Source organism: Callithrix jacchus, chromosome 10 (assembly GCF_049354715.1).
Source record: "Callithrix jacchus isolate 240 chromosome 10, calJac240_pri, whole genome shotgun sequence".
In the NCBI taxonomy this organism is placed as follows: domain Eukaryota; kingdom Metazoa; phylum Chordata; class Mammalia; order Primates; family Cebidae; genus Callithrix; species Callithrix jacchus.
In genome coordinates this window covers 66,545,986-66,571,876 of record NC_133511.1, presented here as the reverse complement: position 1 = coordinate 66,571,876, position 25,891 = coordinate 66,545,986, and the positions used below count along the sequence as shown (strand labels likewise).

At 39.0% G+C, this 25,891-nt stretch overlaps 1 protein-coding gene and 1 pseudogene across 2 annotated transcripts in view; both read right to left on the bottom strand.

Moving 5' to 3' along the window:
- The window catches only part of PGM2L1 (phosphoglucomutase 2 like 1), an 84,556-nt gene that overhangs the window by 36,824 nt on the left and 21,841 nt on the right, over positions 1-25,891 (bottom strand). Inside the window, exons 2-4 of one of the 2 annotated variants that reach the window (XM_002754823.7) lie at positions 5,765-5,932; positions 3,115-3,221; positions 2,307-2,391 (exon numbers count right to left, since the gene is read on the bottom strand). In XM_002754823.7, the coding sequence (XP_002754869.1) occupies positions 2,307-2,391; positions 3,115-3,221; positions 5,765-5,932 (360 nt within the window). The remainder of the gene's footprint in view (positions 1-2,306; positions 2,392-3,114; positions 3,222-5,764; positions 5,933-25,891) is intronic. The other variant, XM_009007440.5, reaches the window with a different exon arrangement.
- On the bottom strand, positions 20,706-22,965 carry LOC100401381 (ATP-binding cassette sub-family F member 2-like; annotated as a pseudogene).

Sequence of the window (25,891 nt, the reverse complement as noted above, 5' to 3'; positions counted from 1 at the left end):
TGGCTTCTAGCTCTCAGTCCACACATCCCTATATTTATAACAGAGCCACATCATGATAAGTGATCAATCATGTCACTCTTTAAAAGTGTGTCAGTGATCGGTCACTGAGCATCTGTTATTTAGCGCTCACACAAACTGCAAAACATGTGGCTCTATTGCCTCCTTTTCTCCCAGTAATAAACCCACATGACAGTTTACAAAAGTGGATAATGGAAAGTGGGAACTGGCCAACAAAGGTGCAAGTACAGCAAAGAAGCAAAAATTGGTAATAATAGAGAAAACTTTGAATTGAACATAAATGGAGTTATAGAAAAAATAAGTGGGAATGCTGACACTGCTGCCATTCAAGAGACTTTAGACATGCTACCGGGGGAGTGTAGTGAATGAAGGTCGACACATGGATTAAATGAGGAACAGGATTGTGATGAGAAGGATGAAGATGTCCTGGAGGAAGTGACACCAACAAAAAAAAAAAAAACCTTCACATTAAAGGAACTCCCAGAGATATTTCACGACATTGAAATTAACAAAGGATAAGATGCTGGAAATGAATCCAAACTCAGAAAGGTGTATTAACAATTTGCCAAGGCACAGAAAAGAAGCTTGCTTGTAATATAAATAAATTATAATAATAAGAAACAAGCTCTGTTTATCTCCTGATAAGTTTTATTTATTTATTCATTTGAGATGGAGTCTTGCTCTGTTGCCCAGGCTGAAGTACAGTGGCATGATCTTGGCTCACAGCAACCTTTGCCTCTCAGGTTGCAACCTCTGCCTCTCAGGATGAAGCAATTCTCGTACCGCAGCCTCCTGAGTAGCTGGGATTACAGATGTGTACCACAATGTCTGGCTAATTTTTGTATTTTTAGTAGAGATAGGGTTTTGCTGTGTTGTCAGCCTGGTCTCAAACTCCTGACCTCAGGTGATCTGTGTGCCTTGGCTCCCAAAACGCTGGGATTATAGACCTGAGCTGTTGCTTCCAGCCTCCTGATAAGTTCTTTTTATGAAGAAATAAAGCACTTTAGTTATCAATGTTTCTTAATGTTTTAAATTAAAAGATACTAAATAAAGATGAGTTTTGCCATTTTTTTTTTAAGTTGAACAGCTGACTCTCCCAGGTGCTCTAGTCGCCTGCTGAAAGGGCGCCGGGATCTGTGTGATTTCCCGTGCGGAGACCCACTGTGCTGGCTGAAACAATGGTGCTGCCTGGGAATCTCCTGGCCTGGCTCTCTGTTTCAGTCCAGTTTAATCAGATGAATGGGCTAATCTGCCTTCCTGGAGCTCCAATTGCCAGCTTAAAAGGGCAACCGGACCAGTGTATTTTGTACGGAGAGCTACTGCGCTGCAGTGCCGGCAAAACAGCCACACTGGCCGAAGCCGCGCTGGCCGGCCAAAACAGCCGCGCTGGCGACCCGTGGGGCTCCTCCGCCTGGGACTCTCCTGGTCTGTGGGCAATAAAGATCCGTCTGGAAATGCAGCGTCCACTCACCCTCTGTGCTTTCACTGGGAGCTGCAATCCTGAGCTGCTCCTAAAGGGCCATCTTGGATCTTCCCCTCCCATTTTTTTTCTTTTCCCTATACATTTTTAACCAAGAGTAAGAATGTTTCTAATGTTTTGGTAAAAAAATGTTAAAGGTCATGGAACTGATGATTTTTCTCACTGATGATTAAGATCACTTGGCATGGTTTTGGCTTGTACAGCTGTCTTTATAGCCCCACCTTACTGTGCAAAGCAAGGACTGCCTGTAATTTCTAATCTGCATTATGTTACCTTCCTTAATCCACAAATAGATTATGAATGTGTTTTTTGTATTTCAAACATGGTAGGATTTATGGGCTTTTTATTTCTGATTTCATTGCATTGGGGTCCAGGTTTGACAAGCAGTTCTTAGGCATTTGCTGAGACTGTGATTCTGCTTATAATGTAAATCCTACTGTCACTAAAAAGATCATTTTTACACATACACACACACACACACACACACCCAGATCAAGCCCGTAGACAATGTGTTCGAATCTATCCTTCATCATTTTTGTCTGCCCAATGAATCAATTTCTGAAAGAAGAGTATTAAAATATTCCACTGAAACTGTAGACTTGCTAACCTTTATAGATCAAGTTCTTAGCTAAGTTTAACAAATGTTTGTTGAATGAAAATAAACTCAAAGCAAAATTTGTTTTCGTTCCATTGGTCCCTCATATCACTCCATACAGAACTACAAGCATGAAAAAGATTTGAATCCTAGTTGGTTTAAGAAATCTTTCAAGAACAGCAAGCTGTATGATCACTAACACAACACACTTACTACAAAAGGTGTAGGAACATATCTTGAAAAAAGGTACACAGGAACATCTTTGGCCAGCAAGACTGCAGCAGTGAGTTTAGCAAGCCTAAAAAAAGAAACATTTCATTTAGTCTAGTCCTTCACCTACCATACTTTTTAAAAACCAACCTTCTACATAAATATTTCATATTATAATTAGTCTGAATAAAGAATAGCCTAATATATCCTATTCTTATAATCACTGATTATTTAAACTTCATGCCCTAATTGGAAAATTTTAAATAAATAAGATTTTTTTAAAAAAAGAGTTTAAAAATTAACAGAACTGATATTTCAGTTTCCCCTTTTTCCCTCATTCATCTTTTGATGGCTCTTTTACTAAGAAATAAAATCTGCAAAAGGCAAAAAGAATGGAAAAAGTGAATTAAGAGACTTTGATAAGCCCAGTATGCATTATTACTCCCTGAAGAAAGATATCACTACATCATGATTATCTATTTATGAAAATACCATAAAACTAATCAAATAGGCATATAATGAGAGAATATAAGCTACATTATTCTCCTACCCAGTGCATTTGCCAAAATATTAAAGTTATAATCTAGGATGTCATTCTAAATATGAACTCTAAATATTTTAAATTTTTACTCCTTTCTGTAAAATCTAAAGCTTTTCTTTGAAATACTTTTCTTCTATTTCAGCTCTGAGCATGGGATCACATGTCTATCTGACAGTTTATTGTTGCTGAAATCCTACTGTTGGACAAAAAAATTTTAAAAATATGTTTTATCCTATTTCAACTTAATCTTTGAAACAATTAACTTTGTACCTCTGGCTGCTGCAGCTGCTAGTTACTTGACCCCGAGTGTCATACCCAACCACAAAGCCTCTCTGCTTGAAGTCTGAGAAACATCTCTCAAGGTATTTGTACATCCCCTGAAGCAAATAAACATAAAAGATTAGTCCTAATGGATGCTTGCATTTCATATGACTCAGAATCTCTTATTTTTATGTTTGGTGTGTAGTATATTGGCTCCCAGGGAAGTAGCTTTTCTGCCTTTATGCCCATGTTTACCAGTGTGGGAGCAATACAACATTTCCTGGATTTTCAGACACATTTAATACCATGGAAATACAGATTTAGTAACCATTAAATCCAATACAATAAGTAAAACATTAGGAAAAACAGAAGAAACATAAACATCAATAAGCTAAAAAAAAATGATTAGAAGAGCCAACATAAACTGTTTCTTGTCTCAAGGCTCTAGAGAACAGAATTTTGTCTTAAGTTCTTGCTAAATCATATGATTGAAGTCAATCAAAAGATTTGACCTATTTATGATGCAAACATTTTTAATCAGCAACACAGTTCTTCACTAGAACACTTCTTATGATGGTTGGTCCCATCTGTAATTCTTGGTTTTAAAATATCACAGAAAAAAATATTATAGACTAGGAAAATTTGCAGTCATGGATGACAAAAAAATGAAATGAAGTATTTCATATTGAAAACATCACAATGACAAACTAAAACCACTTAGCTATCTTATGAATGATTTGCTAATTTTAATACTTTAATATCTAAAAATAATATTTTTTAACATTTTATATTATTACATTCCTTTAAAATTAGTTCCACAAAAAGATGGGACATTTAATCATAACAACCCTGAAAAGAAAGAAATGCAGACATCATTTCTAATTTGGTCTCTTTCAATATCTCTTCTAAAAAGAGAAGACTCTTTAAAAAGATTAAACCTCCATGTAATGTCTTGCCCAAGGCCATTCATTCAACTAAAACTAAGTTATACTAATTTATTGAAGACCTATTATATGGCAGACACTGCTAAATAAGTATGTGGTAGCACCAGACAAAGCCCCAGTGACTTCTGGTACCTGATTCTCTCAAGTACAATTAATTTTCCCAATCTATAAGCTATGAGTGCGTGCATGCTTAGCATATCAGCTAGATTCAACAACTTATTTCTAATGATGATACTATCCTAAAATCTCACAGACCCTCATATTATTCTCTGCTGTCAGAATCCATCTTATTTCTCTATATATATTGGTTGGTGGAAAAGTAATTGTAGTTTTTACCATTAAAAAAAAAAAAAAAGGCCAAAACTGCAATTACTTTTGCACCAACCTATGAAGTCTGAAAAGGGCTAGTACTTAAGAATCAGATTCCATGTGACTTTTCCACTTCACACAATGGAATCCCAAATCCAGTAAAAGTTTGCACTTCTATAGAAATTGATTTTCAAACACCTCCCCCACCTCTCTTTGTAAAGTCAAGAAATCTTCACTTTGAATGAAAGCTTATAAAGAGACGAAATGTCTAAGAAAAGAATGAACTAAAGCATCTCTGGTTGAGGAATGGGGGTGGGGTGGGTAAGGAGGTGGCAGGTATCCTACCTATCCAGCAATCCCGTCATTCCTTCTCTCTCACCCCTGCATTAGCCCTTGGCTTTAGAGAATTATCTCAGAATAAGGCTAAAGATGATTTACTACTTGGGAGTATCAATTAGAATTATGTCTACTGAACAATTCTCTAGCCCAGAACTATTTTTAGTATATGCTAAATACATTATTGGCCTCAAAAGTGTAGTTATTTGAAACAGGATGATTCACTGTGAAGAGAAGCCATTTGTTTCTAGAGTAAGCAGCATAACTATGGAGAGAAATAAAATGAATTGTATATTATACAATTATCTCTCATATGGATATAGAAAATCATAATAAACAAAAATATTTTCAACTAAATTTTCCAAATACTCTGGTTAACCTTTAAGAATGGCCATATACCAAAATAAGTAATTATTTTCTTCTAAGTTTGTTTCTTTGTATTAACTGGATATGCCAATATACATTTCTTGTTTTCAAATGCAAAGTAACATTGTCAAGAAGTTAAAAATGGTAACCAAAATAACTCTCAATCAGAAAGTCAGTCAGTGACCCTGAAAATATATAAATGACTTCTAAATCTTGAGCAAGACTAAAGGTCAGAATTGAGTCTACAGTTTTTACTTACATAAGAGTAATGTCTAGGAAATAAAGCTTTGTGTGGTGTGTGTGTTTAGAAAGGCATTACCTAATTTATAAAACAAAACAAACAAACAAAAAAACCAGACTGAGAAAAAGTACACTCTTATTTTTTTCTTTTTGAGACAGAGTCTTGCTCTGTCACCAGGCTAGAGTGCAGTGGCATGATCTTGGCTCATTGCAACCTCCGCCTCCTGGGTACAAGCAATTCTCCTGCCTCAGCCTCCCAAGTAGCTGGGTCTATAGGCATGTGCCGCCATGCCCAGCTAATTTTTGTATTTTTAGTAGAGACAGGGTTTCACCATGTTGCCCAGGATGGTCTCGATCTCCTGATCTCATGATCCGCCCACCGTGGCCTCTTAAAGTGCTGGGATTACAGGCCCGAGCCACCATGCCCAGCTAGAAATACACTCTAAATACTTTATAATACTTACCTGTGTTGACTGTATTACTGTAAGGTCATTAATATAGCAAAACCCTGCCCCCATGGCAGAGCGAAGTCCTGCGGTCCCAAAAGTCATTCGGCAACAAAGACGATCTCGCAGCTCCTTGTTCATCCCATTACGTAACAGGTTTTCAATCTGCTCTTTTGTTTTGGGATTCTATTAAAAAAAGTATTAAAACTTAACCAGGATCACAAGCAGAGTCCTAATATGAAGCTCTTCTGAGGAGCCAATATGCACATATCACAAGGTTCAACATTCAGTAGAAATTCCACAGTGCTACTTCTTTGTATGTAGAATAAATAATACCTGCCATTCACTGAGTCCCCAAAGGAAAAAAGGCCTGTTGAGGGTTATTTACATACCTCTACATTTTATAGCATTTGTATAGCATATTAGAGAACATTCTTTTTAAAAATTTGATAAATTTAAGAGCTATGAATCCAAAATAAACCTCTTAGTAAAAAATGACGTCAATTAAGTTAGAGTCTATGTTAGGTTTCAATCATAGTTCACTATAACCTCAAACTCCTGGGCTCAAGTGATCCAGCCTCAGCCTCTTGAGTAGTTGGGACTACAAGCATGTGCCACCAGGCGTGGCTAATACATTAAGTTTTAAGAGAAATAGAGACACTACTGGATAAATACCATCAAAACATGCCTACTAATTACCTACCTAGACCTCTGCAATTCAAAATGAACAGATATTCCTTTCTACTCCTTAAAAATCACAGAAAACTATTCAATTTATCTATGGCACAAGTTGACCATAAAAATGCTTTATGTGTTAAGTGTGAACTTAATTAAGAATGAGAATAAAAATTCATTCCAAACATGGTTTGAGAGGCAGGGCATGCCAACATCTATATTAGGGATTCTGTATTTCATTGTCATGTACTTTAACTTATTTTCATAAATCTCAAGAATGCCTGTCACTGAAAATGGTGCTTCACAAAAGAGTGTCAAGTTTCAAATAGAAATGCAATTATAATAACAGTTAGGACTTACATAGAATTTTCCAGTATTTTCTTTTTGGAAAAGTCAAATATTAAGGAAATGAGATGAAACACAACTTCTCTCTTCAACATTAATATGAATTGAGTCCATACTGTTTACTTCTCCAACATCTACACAATGATGATGAATATTCAGAGTAATAAATCAGTGCACATGAAGGGTGCTAAATATTACAGTATATTTGTCCTTAGACATAAAAACATATTAATATACAATTTAAACAAAATGGTTTTCTGGTTACAATAGAAATTAAAGTAATTTAATTTCCAGACTACATGGCCAAACTAATGAGAAGCTGAATGAGATTAACTGAAATTTTAATCTGCTTAAAACTAATGGATGTGAAAGCATATAGATATATAATCCTGACTCAAGGAGTTTCTGTTTCGTAAACAGCATACACTAACAAATACACAACCTACATAAAAATATGAATAGCTATTAAGAGAAAAATACGAATAACAACATCTGGGATACTATCATGTCTAAGACACCACTAGATTTTACAGAGAGGTCAAAGAGACTTGAAGAGGGCTAACATTTAAAGATGTGCATAAGAATGGCAAAAATTGAATGAACTCTTCACGTGTCAAGAGTATATGGTACTGTAATACCCTGCTAGTAGGAATGTAAATTGGGATAGTCTTTCTACAGTGGTTTTACAGCAAGTATCAAATTTTAAATTGCACATGCCTTTGGCTCATAGATTTCTGTCCACAGCAATACTTTCACATGAACAATAACATTATTCATTCAAGAACCTTCATTGCAGCATTGTATGGGTAGTGTTATTATTAATATTACTATTGTATAGATGAAGAAATGAAGATTTAGAGAGGGAGCCTAGTATCACTGAGCTGGTACTGGAAATTTAGATAGGATGGGAACCCAGGCTGGTCTGGCTCTAAAACCTATACTATCTCACCATAAACAAACAAAATAATTGTGTTGGGTGTGTTAATAATGTTTCTGATAACAATTTAAATCCAGTTACAAAGCAAAATGATATTTCTTTTTATTACAGGATATACATATATATGCATATGTGTTTATACACACATGTACACACAAACACACATATAAATGATCTACCAGACATAAATGCTATTGGTTACTAAGTATACTTCTTAATGTTTAATTGCACAGCTACTAGAGTAGGGCCTAAAAATTTCAATCCCAATTACAGACTTCACAACCAGTACTAACCTAATTCCTGGTTGTTGTAAAGCTTGAAAGTTAGAGAAAAATAAAAATGAATAAAGAATAAGGACATACTAGACATGATAAATACATTTGTATGGCAAAAAGAGCTAAATAATTATAACAATGGGCATTTGAAATCTACTTTAAACTCAGATTTCTCCACTATTTAACAGTGAGACATTAAATTAGATGTTGATGTTATAAACTTCTAAAAATGTAGCCTAAAAAGCTATCTATGCAGGCATAATTATCACATATTCTCCATTCAGATAAAATTACATTTGTATTTTTTTGCTAGTCATTATATCACTGTGATTTTTTATAAACTATAATATATGAAAATTCTAAAGAATTATAAACCAATTATTTTTAAATGAAATTTTCATGTGGAACTCAGGTATAGTAAATGAAAAGGAGAGCAGAAGAGTATACACAGTGTTTTCATTTATTTACAAAGAGGTATGCGTATATTTATATATCATCTAGAAGTATTCCATGCAAATCTAAGAGACTAAAAATAGTGATTACCTCTGAAGGGGATATTAGACATGGGGTTTCAATAAGAAAAGTGACTTATTTTTACTGGACAGCCATGATACTGTTTGGATATTTTACGTATATATTATTATTATTTTTTTTTTTTTTGAGATGCAGTCTCGCTCTGTCGCTCAGGCTGGAATGCAGTGACACAATCTCAGCTCACTGCCACCTCCGCATCCCAGGTTCAAGCGATATTCCTGCCTCAGCCTCCCAAGTAGCTGGGTGCACACTGCCATGTCTGGCTAATTTTTTGTATTTTAGTAGAGACAGGATTTCACCGTTTTGCCTAGGCTGGTCACAAACAAACTCCTGAGCTCAAGCAATCCACCGGCCTCGGCCTCCCAAAGTGGTGGGATTACAGGCGTGAGCCACCATGCCCGGCCATATATTACTTTATGGCCATATATTCGTGATGGCTGTGAAAAGCCACTACTTGTGTGTCTATCTGAACAATTTGCTCTCCTTTTCCCACTCACAGAAATCTACTGATAAGATCTGAATCTATAAAACATATATTGGAGTTCTCTCAAATGCAAATTATTGTTTGCTTTCTAAATGTGTGCTCTTGTTTACAATTCGTTGATTACTTGGAGGTAGAAGCCAAGTCAGAAAAAAAAAAAGGAGGAAGACAGTAGGAAAGCTATTTGACTGACCTGCTTTTGAGAAATACTCACACGAGGCTGGGCACGGTGACTCATGTCTATAATTCCAGTACTCTGGGAGGCCGAGGCAGGCAGATGACTTGAGGTCTGGAGCTTGAGACCAGTTTAGCCAACACGGCAAAACCTTGTCTCTACTAAAAATACAAAAATTAGCCAGGCATGTTTGTGTGTGCCTGCAGTCCCAGCTACTCAGGAGGCTGAGGCAGGAGAATGGCTTAAACCCAGGAGGCAGAGGTTGGAGTGAACTGAGATCACACCACTGCACTCCAGCCTGGGCAACAGAGCGAGACTCTATCTCAAAAAAAAAAAAAGAAAGAAAAAAGAAATATATACACTACTATATAAAATGAAAATTATTTAGAAAGTAAATGCATTCAATCTGAAATAAGTTTGCTTTTAACTACCATATCTTAGAATCCTAACAATTTTAGTACTCCAAAAAAGTAATCCTGTAGAAAAATCCAAAAGATTTTAGTGACTACTAGCATTTTCTGTACTTCATCAGTAATAAAGCTAATTGTTTAGTATGAAATCAGTAAGCTACAGAATATAGAAAAAAAGCCATGCATTATTTTCAAATTTTACCTGTATACCAAAAATTTTCCTTTAGGTTCTAATCCTATGGATTGCTTCAACTTTACATGGCTGAAATGAAGAAAAGAAATTATCTTCTTACATAATACTTGCGGAGTTTTCTTTTTTCCATATTGTAGATCCATAAGGCCCAAATTCAAAGAAAACATGAAAGAATTGATTTTTTAAAAACCACTTTAAAAAATGGAACTTCTTACAAACTTTCATATATGTGAAGAAGGTTACATGCCAGACCAAAATTCACATCAACTCTGCCTGCTATCCAATGAAAGTATTAACATTGGCCGGGCGCGGTGGCTCAAGCCTGTAATCCCAGCACTTTGGGAGGCCGAGGCGGGTGGATCACGAGGTCAAGAGATCGAGACCAACCTGGTCAACATGGTGAAACCCTGTCTCTACTAAAAATACAAAAAATTAGCTGGGCATGGTGGCGCGTGCCTGTAATCCTGGCTATTCAGGAGGCTGAGGCAGGAGAATTGCCTGAACCCAGGAGGCGGAGGTTGCGGTGAGCCGAGATCGCGCCATTGCACTCCAGCCTGGGTAACAAGAGCGAAACTCCGTCTCAAAAAAAAAAAAAAAAAGAAAAAAGAAAAAAGAAAGTATTAACATTAACTTATGAAGGTTCATTTTAAACACAATTTGAATCTACTTTATTAGTATTCTTGTACAAAACCTAACAGCTTAAATACACTCAAAAACATGAATCGCATTGTTTAGAATACTGGAGCAGATCTGAAACAACATAATATATATTTAAAATCCCCGGTTCAGGCTGGGCATGGTGGCTTATGCCTGTAATCCCATGCACTTTGGGAAGCCAAATCAGGTGGATCACCTGAGGTCAGAAGTTTGATACCAGCCTGGCCAACATGATAAAACCCTGTCTCTACTAAAAATACAAAAAATTAGCTGGGTGTGGTAGCACACCCCTGTAATCCCAGCTACTTGGGAGGTTGAAGCAGGAGAATCTCTTGAACCTGGGAGGTGGAGGTAGCAATTTGCCCCCCAGCCTGTGCAACAAGAGTGAAACTCTATCTAAAAATAATAATCATCATCATCCCAAATCTAATATTGTTATACAGCTAAAGGGGAACCAGTATACAAAACTGACTCTTTAATAACTCAAATAAATCTAAAGTTGCAAAACTGTACATAACATCTTAAAATGTTACCGACAGGCCGGGCGCGGTGGCTCACGCCTATAATCCCAGCACTTTGGGAGGCTGAGGCGGGTGGATCATGAGGTCAAGAGATCGAGACCATCCTGGTCAACGAGGTGAAACCCCGTCTCTACTAAAAATACAAAAATTAGCTGGGCATGGTGGTGCGCGCCTGTAGTCCCAGCTACTCGGGAGGCTGAGGGAGGAGAATTGCTTGAACCCAGAAGGCGGAGGTTACAGTGAGCCGAGATCGTGCCATTGCACTCCAGCCTGGGTAACAACAGCGAAACTCCGTCTCAAAAAAAAAAAAAAGGAAGAGTACTCAAGATGGCGCTGTGAGAACAACCCAGGATTGGAGCTCGCGTTGAATCCGCAAACGGTGAGTCAGAGCTGCATTTACAGACTGATCTTTGTTGCCCACAGAACGGGGAAACTCCCAAGTATAAAAAGACACAGGACGCCAGGCAGTAGGTCTGCCTGGCGAAGCCGGCGGCCGGGGCGGCGGCCACCGGCCCTACCCAGCAATCCCCACAGGGCGCGTGTGTCCGGGTGCCCTGTTGAACCGGCAACCTGAGACTTGAGAGGGCTGGACTTGAGACTGACTGAACGAGACTTGGACAGTAGCCCAGCCCAGGGGATTGCAGGGACAGATTGTTTGGGATACCCAGTGGGACGAACAAAACCGCGATTTCAAACTATCCCAAGCAGACGGTCCGAGACGCTCTGTGGGGGAGGGGCGTCCACCACTACCGAGGCAACCGGCCCCAACTGAGATACACGCCCACTGCTGACGCAGCCAGCCGTTGCCGAGGCAACCCGCCCCAACTGAGATACACGCCCACTGCTGACGCAGCCAGCCGTTGCCGAGGCAACCTGCCCCAACTGAGATACACACCCACTGCTGATGCAGCCAGCCATTGCCCAGGCAACCCGTCCCTATTGAGATACACGCCCACTGCTGACGCAGCCTGCCGTTGCTGAGGCAACACGCTACAATGAAGAGACTCTGCCGCAGGGCGTGGCGGAGACCACAGCAGAGCCTGCAGGAACAGGGCGAATCACACAACAGCAGGGCGGAGCCTCGGCAGCCAAACAGTGGCTAGTCTGCCTTCTAGCTGGGCAGGACACCTCATCGAACATCCAAAAATAAAGCCCAAACCCCTCAACACAGAGCATTTGAGGAAAAAAAAAAAAAAGGGTTTTTTAATGAGCTCTGTTGCAGCAGAATCAAACATAGCAGCCTAACAGCCCTGAAGGAACAACAGAGCGCACAGCTCAGCAATTAAGCCCGTATAAAGTACAAACTGTCTCCTCAAGCAGCTCCCTGACCCCTCTATATCCAAAAGACTGACATTAGGCAGGCATCATCCTGGGACAAAGATAGCAGAAAAAGAAACTGGTAGCATCCCTCGCTGTGCCACAGCTGCTAGAGGTGCACCCCAGACAAGCAGGGTCTGGAGCGGACCTCAGCAGTCGTACAGCTAAGGGGCTAGACTGGTAGAAGGAAAACCAAGCAACAGAAATAATTCATCATCAACATTCCGGGTGTCCACTCAGAGACCCAATCGAAAAGTCAGCAACTACGCAGACGACCAGCAGACAAATCCACAAAGATGGGAAGAAACCAGCGCAAAAAGGAGGAAAACACCCGAAACCAGAACACCTCGCCTCCTAGAAAGGACCAAAACTCCTCACCAGCAAGGGAACAAAGCTGGACGGAGAATGACTGTGACGAAATGACGGAATTAGACTTCAGAAAATGGATAATGAGAAACTTTTGTGAGCTAAAAGATCATGTATTAAATCAATGCAAAGAAACTAAGAACCTTGAAAAAAGATTTGAAAAAAGATTCGAGGAAATGATAACAAGAATGGATAACTTAGAGAGGAATATGAATGAATTAAAGGAGCTGAAAAACACAATACGAGAACTTCGCGAAGCAAACACAAGTTTCAATAGCCGAATTGACCAAGCAGAGGAAAGAATATCTGAAGTCGAAGACCAACTCAATGAAATAAAACGAGAAACCAAGATCAGAGAAAAAAGCGCAAAAAGGAATGAACAAAGTCTCCAAGAAATGTGGGACTATGTGAAAAGACCTAACCTACGTTTGATAGGTGTACCAGAAGGGGACGAAGAGAATGAATCCAAGCTGGAAAATACTCTTCAGTACATCATCCAGGAAAATTTCCCCCACCTAGCAAGACAGGCCAACACTCAATTGCAGGAAATACAGAGAACACCACAAAGATATTCCGCAAGAAGAGCAACCCCAAGGCACATAATCGTCAGATTCAACAGGGTTGAAATAAAGGAGAGAATACTAAGGGCAGCCAGAGAGAAAGGTCGGGTCACCCACAAAGGGAAGCCCATCAGACTCACAGCAGATCTCTCGGCAGAAACACTACAAGCCAGAAGAGAGTGGGGGCCAATATTCAACATTCTTAAAGAAAAGAACTTTCAACCCAGAATTTCATATCCAGCCAAACTGAGCTTCAGAAGTGAAGGAAAAATAAAATCCTTTGCGAACAAGCAAGTACTCAGAGATTTTGTCACCACCAGGCCTGCTTTACAAGAGCTCCTAAAAGAGGCACTACACATAGAAAGGATCAACCAGTACCAGCCATTCCAAAATCACACTGAATGCTAAAGAGCTTCAACATAATGAAGAATCTACAACAACTAACAGGCAAAACAGCCACTTAGCATCAAAATGGCAGTATCAAATTCACACATAACAATATTAACCCTAAATGTAAATGGACTAAATGCACCAATCAAAAGACACAGACTGGCAAATTGGATAAAAATCCAAAACCCATCAGTGTGCTGTATCCAGGAAACCCATCTCACATGCAAGGATACACAAAGGCTCAAAATAAAGGGATGGAGGAAGATTTACCAAGCTAATGGAAAGCAAAAAAAAGCAGGAGTTGCAATTCTCATCTCTGATAAAATAGACTTTAAAGCAACAAAGATCAAAAGAGACAAAGAAGGCCATTACATAATGGTAAAAGGATCGATACAACAAGAAGAGCTAACGATCCTAAACATATATGGACCCAATGCAGGAGCACCCAGATACATAAGGCAAGTTCTTAATGACTTACAAAAGGACTTAGACTCCCACACAATAATAGTGGGAGACTTTAACACTCCACTGTCAATACTAGACAGATCAACCAGACAGAAAATCAACAAGGATATCCAGGGCTTTCACTCAGACCTGGAGCAAGCAAACCTGATAAACATTCACAGAACTCTCCACCCCAAATCCACAGAATACACATTCTTCTCAGCACCACATCACACCTACTCAAAAATTGACCACATAATTGGAAGTAAAGCACTGCTCAACAAATGCAAAACAACTGAAATCATAACAAACAGCCTCTCAGACCATAGTGCAATCAAGTTAGAACTCAGAATTCAGAAACCGACCCAGAATCGCACAGCTTCATGGAAACTGAACAACTGGCTCTTGAATGTTGACTGGGTAAACAACGAAATGAAGGCAGAAATAAAGAAGTTCTTCGAAACCAATGAGAACGAAGACACAACATGCCAGAACCTCTGGGACACATTTAAAGCAGTCTCTAGAGGAAAGTATATAGCAATAAGTGCCCATATGAGGAGAATGGAGAGATCCAAAATTGACACCCTATCGTCAAAATTGAAAGAGCTAGAGGAGCAAGATCAACAAAACTCCAAACCCAGCAGAAGACAAGAAATAACTAAGATCAGAGCTGAGCTGAAGGAGATTGAGACACGAAAAACCCTTCAAAAAATCAATAAATCCAAGAGCTGGTTTTTTGAAAAGATCAACAAAATAGACAGACCACTAGCCAGATTGATTAAAAATAAAAGAGAGAACAACCAAATAGATGCAATAAAAAATGATAAAGGGGAAATCACCACAGATTCCACAGAAATTCAAACCATCATCAGAGAATATTACAAACAACTCTATGCGCATAAACTAGTAAACCTGGAAGAAATGGATAAATTCCTGGACTCCTGTGTCCTCCCAAGCCTAAACCAGGAGGAAGCTGAAACTATGAATAGACCAATAACAAGGTCTGAAGTTGAGGCAGCAATTAAGAGCCTACCACACAAAAAAAGCCCAGGTCCAGACGGGTTCACAGCCGAATTCTACCAGACACACAAGGAGGAGCTGGTACCATTCCTTCTAAAACTATTTCAAACAATCCAAAAAGAGGGAATCCTTCCCAAATCATTTTATGAGACCAACATCATCCTGATACCAAAACCCGGCAGAGACCCAACGAGAAAAGAAAACTTCAGGCCAATATCCATGATGAACATAGATGCAAAAATCTTCAATAAAATATTGGCAAGCCGATTGCAACAGCAAATCAAAAAACTTATTCATCATGATCAAGTAGGATTCATCCCAGGGATGCAAGGCTGGTTCAACATATGCAAGTCTATCAACGTAATTCACCACATAAACAGAACCAAAAACAAAAACCACAGGATTATCTCAATTGACGCAGAGAAGGCATTTGACAAAATTCAACAGCCCTTTATGCTAAAAACCCTCAATAAACTCAGTATCGATGGAACGTATCTCAAAGTAATAAAAGCTATTTATGACAAACCAACAGCCAATATCATACTGAATGGGCAAAAACTGGAAGCATTCCCTTTAAAATCTGGCACTAGGCAAGGATGCCCTCTCTCACCACTCCTATTCAATATAGTACTGGAAGTTCTAGCCAGAGCAATCAGGCAAGAAAAAGGAATAAAGGGTATTCAAATAGGAAAGGTGGAAGCCAAATTGTCTCTATTTGCAGACGACATGATAGTATACCTAGAAGACCCCATTGCCTCAGCCCAAAAACTCCTGAAACTGATAAGCAACTTCAGCAAAGTCTCAGGATATAAAATCAATGTGCAAAAATCACAAGCATTCATCTACACCAATAACAGACTTAAAGAAAGCCAAATCAAGAGCGAACTGCCATTCGCAATTGCTACAAAAAGAATAAAATACCTTGGAATACAACTCACAAGGAACGTAAGGGCCCTCTTCAAGGAGAACTACAAACCACTCCTCAACGAAATCAGAGAGGACACAAACAAATGGAGAAACATTCCATGTTCATGGTTAGGAAGAATTAACATCGTGAAAATGGCTATACTGCCCAAAGTAATTTACAGAATCAACGCTATCCCCATCAAGCTACCATTGACTTTCTTCACAGAACTGGAAAAAACCACCATGAACTTCATATGGAACCAAAAGAGAGCCCGCATAGCCAAGTCAATTCTTAGCAAAAAGAACACAGGGGGAGCATCACACTACCGGATTTCAAACTATACTACAAGGCTACAGTAATCAAAACAGCATGGTACTGGTACCAAAACAGAGATATAGACCAATGGAACAAAACAGAGGCACCGGAGGCAACACAACATACATACAACTATACAATCTTTGATAAACCCGACAAAAACAAGCAATGGGGAAAGGATTCCATGTTTAACAAATGGTGTTGGGAAAACTGGCTAACCATGTGCAGAAAGCAGAAACTGGACCCATTCCTGACACCTTACACTAAAATTAACTCCAGATGGATTAAAGACTTAAACATAAGACCTGGCACCATAAAAACCCTAGAAGGAAATCTAGGCAAAACCATCCAGGACATAGGAGTAGGCAAGGACTTCATGAACAAAACACCAAAAGCATTGGCAACAAAAGCCAAAATAGACAAATGGCACCTCATGAAACTCCACAGCTTCTGCACGGCAAAAGAAACAGTCACTAGAGTGGATTGGCAACCAACAGAATGGGAAAAAATTTTTGCAGTCTACCCATCTGACAAAGGGCTGATATCCAGAATTTAAAAAGAACTCAAACAGATTTACAGGAAGAAAACAAACAAGCCCATTCAAAAGTGGGCAAAGGATATGAACAGACACTTTACGAAAGAAGACATATATGAGGCCAACAATCATATGAAAAAATGCTCATCGTCACTGGTCATCAGAGAGATGCAAATCAAAACCACATTGAGATACCATCTCACACCAGTTAGAATGGCGATCATTAAAAAATCTGGAGACAACAGATGCTGGAGAGGATGTGGAGAAAAAGGAACACTTTTACACTGTTGGTGGGAGTGTAAATTAGTTCAACCATTGTGGAAGACAGTGTGGCGATTCCTCAAGGCCTTAGAAATAGAAATTCCATTTGACCCAGCAATCCCATTACTGGGTATATATCCAAAAGACTATAAATCGTTCTACTATAAGGACACATGCACACGAATGTTCATTGCAGCACTGTTTACAATAGCAAAGACCTGGAATCAACCAAAATGCCCATTGATGATAGACTGGATTGGAAAAATGTGGCACATATACACCATGGAATATTATGCAGCAATCAGAAATGATGAGTTTGTGTCGTTTGTAGGGACATGGATGAATCTGGAAAACATCATCCTCAGCAAACTGACACAAGAACAGAAAATGAAACACCGCATATTCTCACTCATAGGTGGGTGATGAAAAATGAGAACACATGGACACAGAAAGGGGAGTACTAAACAGTGGAGTCTATTGGGGGGAAAAGGGGAGGGCCAGTGGGAGGGGGAGGTGGGGAGGGATAGCCTGGGGAGAAATGCCAAATGTGGGTGAAGGGGAGAAGAAAAGCAAAGCACACTGCCATGTGTGTACCTATGCAACTGTCTTGCATGCTCTGCTCATGTACCCCAAAACCTATAATCCAATAAAAAATTTTTAAAAAAAAGTTCAGTCTGGGTAACAACAGCGAAACTCCGTCTCAAAAAAAAAAAAAAAGTTACCAACAAAGACTTGTGTCTAAATAATAAATACCAGTTTTATATAACTACAGAGAAAAATATTTTTGTTTACCTGTTTATTATTTTGCCCCCATCTTGAATGAAAGACAAACATATTTTAAAGTTTATTTCTAACCAGAAGTTAAAATAGGAAAGTGCAATCTGAAAATCTAAAAGGTAAACACAGCTGACATTTACTTCTGAGGATAAGCCAATTTGAAGATCCAAGTCTAGAGTCTTGGAGCAGAACAGGTTTTCTAAGTCAGAGGTTTCCTGATTAAGTCCAAAATATATTCATGCTAAGCTAATCATTCTTTCCCATTTAAAGGATTTTTGAGCAATTCTAGATTTAATTTTCCTATCTTTAAAAAATTGATAGAAATTAATTTGGCTCAGATACAAAACTTGAATATAAAATATATTCATCATATAAAATGTATTTGAATAATTGCTTAATGAATACAAAAATGATATCAATGAAATGAAGTACTAAGTACCCCCAAAGTAGAAAATAATTCTTGAAATACATCATTATCATTTAAGGATAATATTAGATATACCAAATTAGTATGAAAAATTAAAATAATGTTAATTATTATGTTTCAAAAAATACCTAATCTTTTTTTTAAAAAACTATAATTTTTTTAACAAAGCACATACATTGAGCTCAACTTTACTGTTCAAAGGCATAGTCAAACTTGACTCTATTAAGCTTTAAGTAAAAAATATTTCTCAAATAAGGTATCAACATAAAATATTTCAAATTTTTATTGTCTTTCTACAAATATTCTGACATATCCTACTTTTCTTGATCAACAAAGAATCCAATTATTGGCTAATGTACTAAGTAGACCACTGTAGGATAGAAAGATCACTGAAGTATAATTCTAGAAGGCTTGGCCCTGATCTTGAGTCAGCAATTGCTTAGCTAGATAATCCTGAACAAGTCACTTCACCTTCCTTTAGACTTTAGATTCCAAGCAGATGAGATGATTTTTGAGATTACCTTTTCAAACTCTACAGGTTTTGTCAGTAAGTGATCATGTTAATTATTAAGTATACTAAGTTCAAGGGCTCCAGTCAGTATCTATTACTAGCTTTATCACCTTGAAGAGGTAATTTCACTCCAGTATCCTCACCTGTAAAAAACAGGAATCATGTTCTACTCTTCTTCCTGGGCATCATGGCCAGCCTCCTTTGGAGCTAAATGAGACCATGTGACAGAGTTGTGGTCACTGGATATGAAAGAGATGTGCACCACTTCCATGCCTAGCCCCAGACCCATTCCCCTACCACTCCTCTTTCCTCATTTACCCATTAAACAGAGAGGACTTTAAGCACCTAGAGGAGTATGTAGCAACAAGATGGAATAAATGATTTCATGGAGCAAAATCCCCCTCCTTTACCTCCTACCTCATAGACCAGCACTGGGCTGTAACATGAGCAAGAAATAAACTTTCACTATGTAAGCCACTGAAATTTTGGCATATTTGTCAGGTTTTGTTTTTATCCTTTTTTTTTTTTGAGACAAAGTCTTGTTCTGTTGCTCAGGCTGGAGTACTGTGGTGCCGTATCAGCTCACTACAGCCTGGACCTCCTGGGCTCAAGTGATCCTCCTGCCTTGGCCTCCCAAAGTGCTAGGATTATAGGTGTGAGCCATTGCACCCAGTGGAAGTTGATACTTGAACTGAAAAGTGAAATATTAGTAGGAGTTGGATTGTGGAGCAAGGAGGGTGAGGAACAAGTCGGGAGTAGAGAGATAATGAGTTCAGTATTAGACTTATCGAGTTTGAAATGATATCTATACCCAGCATGCTAACCATGCTTCCCTCCCCAGTGGTAACCTAGGAAATGAAAATTAAAACAAGATAGCATTTCTCACCTAAAAATGTATTAAGAGTTTTTAAAATGAGTAAGCCCAGGGCTGAGGAATGAAAATTAACTCTAGTAACCAAGGAAATAAAAATTAAAGCAAGATACCATTTTTTCACTTAAAAATTGATTAAGAGTTTCTAAAATGAATAGGCCCAGTACTGGGGAATGAGAGTGTATTTATTGCTATGGCTGAGTGAAAAACCACTCTAAACTTAATGGTTTAAATCAATACTTATTATCTTTCATAGTTTCTATAAGTTGGGAATTCAGAAAGGGAACAGCCAGGTTAGCCTGTCTGTGTCCTGCTGTAGGCTTGTCTATCTGGCAGTGATGCTGATTGTAGACTGGGGCCAAGAAGGGGCCATCGAATGGAACACCTACAGAGGCTACTACTTGTGGCCTCAGCTTCCTTGCAATGTTGGGTTCCAAAGGCAAGTGTCCCATGAGGAAGCCAGGCAGGTGGGAGTCATATTGCCTTTTATGGCCTAGCCCTGAAAGGCAGGTTAACTTTCATTGCACTGTATTTATTGTTTTTATTTTTATTTTTTGTCTTCCTCTTTCTTTATTGGGTACTTTGTAGATATCATGCAGGTCTAAAAGTTATTTAAAAACTGACTGGTCCAGAGGTCCAAGCCAGAAGCAAAAAGGAATGGGGGTGGTGGGCTGGGGGTACTCCTCAACATCACCAAAATCCAGAGAATGAGGATCCTGAGCTCATCCACAGGCTTGGGTCCTTGGGTTAATCTGCAAGTGCCTCAAATTGCATCATATTCAGAGTAAGGTAACCAGCAAGTGGCTGGAAGGAACAGCCAATTGAGTCTAGACATGGACAGACATAACTAGAAGGAAGACAGGAAACAGACAGGTACTGTCCAGCTGTAGATAAGAGAGTGAAGCTAAGGCAGGTTGAGGGGCAGGGAAGAGGCAGGAGGAATGGCATTGCAACAATGCAGGAGTGTAGCCCCAGAGTCCTGTCCTGAGCAGCTGGTCAAGGTAGCATCTGTTAGCTCCCAGCTGGAGATCCTGACCTGATCCCAGGTAGAAGGCTCACATGTTGTGGGTTCTCTTCGTGAGCGGGGGCTCCTCATCCACCATCTTGGACTTAAAGTGCTCCTTGTAAGCCAGGATGTCTCCAGGCCACTTGGTGATTGTCTGCTTCTCACAGACCCAAATTTCCTGTGCAACCTGCTGAATGAGTCTGAAGTCATGGCTGACCAGCATCATACTGCCCTAAAACTCATTGATGGCATCTGCAAGGGTGTCGATGGCCTCAATATCAAGGTGATTGGTGGGCTTATCCAGGAAGAGCATGTGGGGGTTCTGCCAGGCCAGCCAGGCCAGACACACTTGGTGCTTCTGCCCATCTGACAAGTTCTGGATTGGGCTCACCAGTTGTTTCCCAGTGAGACCATATTGCCCAATGATCTTCCTCATTTATTCCTTCTCCTTGATCTCTGGGTAACATTTCATCTTGTACTCCAAAGGCGAGAGATCTAAGTCCAGCTGCTCTTGTAAATGCTGATGATAATGCCCTATCTTGACAGGAGAGTGTTTCCGGATCATGTCATCTGCGGGTAGTAGCTCTTCAGTTAGCAACTTCAGAAAAGTTGACTTCCCTACTCCATTGGGCCCTACCAGAGCTACTTGTGTGTCAAGGTCAATTCCAAATTCTAGATTATTGTAGATGCAAGGCCCATCTTTTGTATACTTGAAGCTCACATTTTGCACCATAATAATGGGTGGAGGGATCTTGCCACATAGTGGGAAAGAAAATGACAGTGTCTTGTCACTCATGACCCTCTCTGTGAGTCCTGATGCCGTCATTTTCTGTAGTGTCTTCTTGCTCTGGGCCTGCTGGGCCAACTTGGCACTACCATGACCAAACCCTGCAATGTAGTTCTTCATGTGTGCAATATGATCTTGCTCCCAGTGAAACCACTTCATCTGGTTCTCCTCCAGCTCTAGCCACGTCTTCACATACTGATCATAATTACCCATTTAATACTTCAGTTTCTTGTGAAGGATGTTGGTACAGACACCATTCAGAAAATCCTGGAAATGGGGGATGAGGAACAAGATGTGCTTAAAAATTTTTAGTTCTCGGTGGCTCAAGCCTGTAATCCCAGCACTTTGGGAGGCCGAGGCGGGTGGATCGCGAGGTCAAGAGATTGAGACCATCCTGGTCAACTTGGTGAAACCCCGTCTCTACTAAAAATACAAAAAATTAGCTGGGAATGGTGGTGCGTGCCTGTAATCCCAGCTACTCAGGAGGCTGAGGCAGGAGAATTGCCTGAACCCAGGAGGCAGAGGGTGCGGTGAGTTGAGATCACGCCATTGCACTCCAGCCTGGGTAGCAAGAGTGAAACTCCGTCTCAAAAAAAAAAATTTTTAGTTCTTCCAACCACATGCAAGCATCTAGGTCCAGGTGGCTGGTGGGCTCATCCAGGAACAGCCTGATGGGCCAAATAAAGAGGGCTCTGGCAAAGGCAACCCTCATCCTCTAGCCTCCACTGAAGTCTTTTAGCTTCTTGTGCTGCATGGCAGGTGTGAAACGCAGTTCATGCAAGATGCACAAGGCCTTCGTCTCTGCCTTGTTGGCATCCAGAGCTCCTCTAGGCACTAGTAGAGCTCCATGAGCTTCTCACACTTCACATCCTCATGAGCCAGCTGCTCTGCCTCCCTCTATAGCATGGACCGCTCTGTACAGACTTCCATCACACCCTGCAAGGGGGTCTTGTTACCAGGGGGCATCTCTCAAGTCAGATGGTAGATGCCAAAGTGCTGAGGGATGAGTACTTCACATTTCCCAATAGCAGAGAGCAGCATGGACTTTCCAATTCCATTTAAGCCAATGAGGCCATAATGGCAGCCTGAGTTTAATCCCAGTTTTGTGTCATTGAGCAGCTCTTGACAATGAAAGGTGAGTGAGAGGTTGATAATGTGTGTCAGTACTGTTGGGGTGAGAGGTCAGAACAACAGTGGCAGCTTGAGCAGCAACTTTCTTTATCTCAAAGTCCTCTAGCTCCTTTGTCAGCAAATCCATTTCTGTGGTCTCTCTGTTACTGGCCTCATTTTTCTCCTCTGCCACCTGTGGTTCTGTGACAGTGTCTCCATTTTCTTCATGTCCTTTTCTGGGCTGCTGTCAAGTTTTCGCAGTCTCCTTCTTTTTGGCCAGGTCAGAGGGCATGATGATGACCCACAGGGAGCTAAGCCTCACTGCTCGGCCTATTTTTTTTTTTTTTTTTTTTGAGGCAGAGTCTCACTCTGTCACCTAGGCTGGAGTATAGTGATGCAAACATGGCTTTCTGTAGCCTCTGCCCTCCAGGTTCAAGCAATCTTCCCAAGTAGCTGGGACTACAGGCACGCACCACCATACCTGGCTAACTTTTTAACTTATTTGTAGAGATGGGGTCTTGACATGTTGCCAGGCTGGGCTTGAACACCTAGCCTCAAGCAATCATCCTGCCTCAACCTCCCAAAGTGTTGAGATTACAGGCATGAGCCACCACACCTGGCTCTGTACTATATTTCTTTAGGCAGTTACAAAGTTCCACCCAGGTTTCAGCAGAGGAAACACAGATCCCACCTTTCAATTGAGGAGTGCCAAAGTCATATAGCAACTTTGGAAGAGCATGTGGAATGGGATATATAGGTGCAGCCATCTTTAATCTTTAAAAATTACAATCTGCCACAGTGGAACTATATAAATCAACACAACATCTCAGATGACAATTTGCCAGTGTTATAAGTAGTTTAAATATTAAATAGTCTTTGTTTTACCAATTCTACTTCTAGAAATTTATCCCAAGGAAATAATCAAGGATGCTTGTTATGATTTAGTTATAAGGATATTCACTAAAATAATATTAATAATAGTAAAAAAAAGTAAGTAAACCACATGTTAATAGAAAACTGGTTAATTAAAAGGCTGTAACAATACATTAAAATAAGGTATTAAAAATTACATTAGAATTTTCATATGTAAAAACACATATTTTAAGGGGATAAGTATATAAACCATCTGTGTAATACAATTCCAAATTTGTAAAACTAATACACATAAATGCATAGAAAAATAAAACTAAAAAGAAAAAAATGTGATTGTTCCTTGTATCTTTATATAGAAGAATCACTTATGTAATCAAGGAGAAAAGTTTACAGAATACAAATTAACCCCAAACTCTTATTAATTTATTTAAAATTTTATTTTATATTTCAGATGTGCAGTTACATAGGTAAATGTGTGCCATGGTGGTTTGCTGCACCTATCAACCCGTTACCTAAGCATTAAGTCCCACAGGTATTAGCTATTTATCTTGATGCTCTCCCTCACCTCACCTCCCGGACAGGCCCTAGTGTGTGTTGTTCCCCTCCCCATGTCCATGTGTTCTCATTGTTCAGCTCCCACTTATAAGGGTGAGAACATGCAGTGTTTGGTTTTCTGTTCCTGTGTTAGTTTGCTGCAAATAACAGCTTCAGCTCCATTCATGTCCTTACAAAGAACATAATCTCAATCCTTTTTATGTTTACATAATATTCTATGGATATGTGTGTGTGTATATATATATATATATATATATTGCATTTTCTTTATCCAGTCTATCATTGATGGGCATTTGGACTGATTCCATGTCTTTGTTATTGTGAATAGTACTGCAGTGAACATACATGTGCATATATCTTTATAATGGAATAATGTATATTCCTTTGTAGTCCCAAACTCCTAACTTGTATATTGATGTTATTCATTATTCATGTTTAGGAAATTTCATAGTAATTATCTCCTTCCTCTCCTTAAGAGATTTCCAATGAATAGCATGTTAGACCTTTTCCTGTATCATTTTACTCTCATAGCTTCTCTTTTACTCTCCAACTTCCCCCCAACCTCTGTCATTCCATGCTTTGTTCTGAATATTTCTCAGTGACCTAGCTTTGCTAATTCTGTTTGATTCCTCTCTAAAGTGTTGTTAAATTTGTTCACTGAATTCTTAATTTTAGTTATTATATTTCTTCAGTTTCAGAATTTCTATTTTTTAAAATTTACTCTTTTCGTATTATTTTCATATCTCTGCCAATTTTTTAACCTATGAAATTACTTTTACTTCTGATCTCTGCTAAGTTTTAATCTTTTTTTATCTTCTTGATCTTCACAATCTTAGTTATTTTAAAGTCTGCATTTGATAAATACAGGAGCCCTTGAAGGTCAGTTTGTATTATCTGTTGTTTCTGCAGGTTCTTGTTTATGTTGACTTATTTCCTTATATGTCTGGCTATCTTTGACTCTGTACTATTACATTTATATTATTTTTGTAATATTATCAGGTATTACATTTGCAATATTATTAGTAGAAATAATTTGGAATGTATGATGGAGCTACCTCCCTCCAGAACATATTTGTTGTTGCTGTCTTTTTTTTTTTTTTTTGCTTTTCTTAGGCATCTGAAAGCACTAGAAATCCAGATTCACTTTAATCCAATTTCCAAGACATCCAAATACTCAAAACTGGAATATAGTTTGTATGAGGAGTGTTTACTTTGAGTTCATCAGTATTCACAGGGCAACCCTTTGGGCTTATAACCTAAAGTAAGAGTGTTTTCAGGGTCTCCACCAGCGACAGGCCCTAGATTCCAATTTTTGTCCCTTTATACTAGCAAGGCTAACAAAAAGACTGCCAACCTTCTTAGCTGCCTATCCTCATCAGTAAACGTGCCCTGGGCAAACATGGCCCTAAATATAAAACTCGGCTGTCTGAATTTCTGTTTTCTTCTAGATTGTGGCCTAGAATTTCATTCTTCTTCCAGATCTTGAACTGGAAACTCTTGATTAACATTAAATAACACCTTCAAACAGATTTTTTAATCTACATTATCTATTTTTTCCAGTTATTGGAGGAAGATTGTCCAAATTACCTCATCTGTCATTACTAGAAACAGAAGTCTTTCTACCATACAACATTGTACTGTATGGTATGGCTTTATTACACTTAACTTACACATACTCAACTATATGTATTTAGCCCTACCTCCCAAATCAATATTAAAATTGTATTTTGTGCATGTGCTCCATTATATATGGTACATTACTACATATGTTACATATTCTCATATATTTCTCTATAAAGATAGATACTTTAAATCATATATCTTGCAGTTCTTGGACAATTTAAGGGTTTATAAGGGTGATTTTTAAGTTTTATACAATTTTCATTATTTATTAACTTTGGAATCTAACT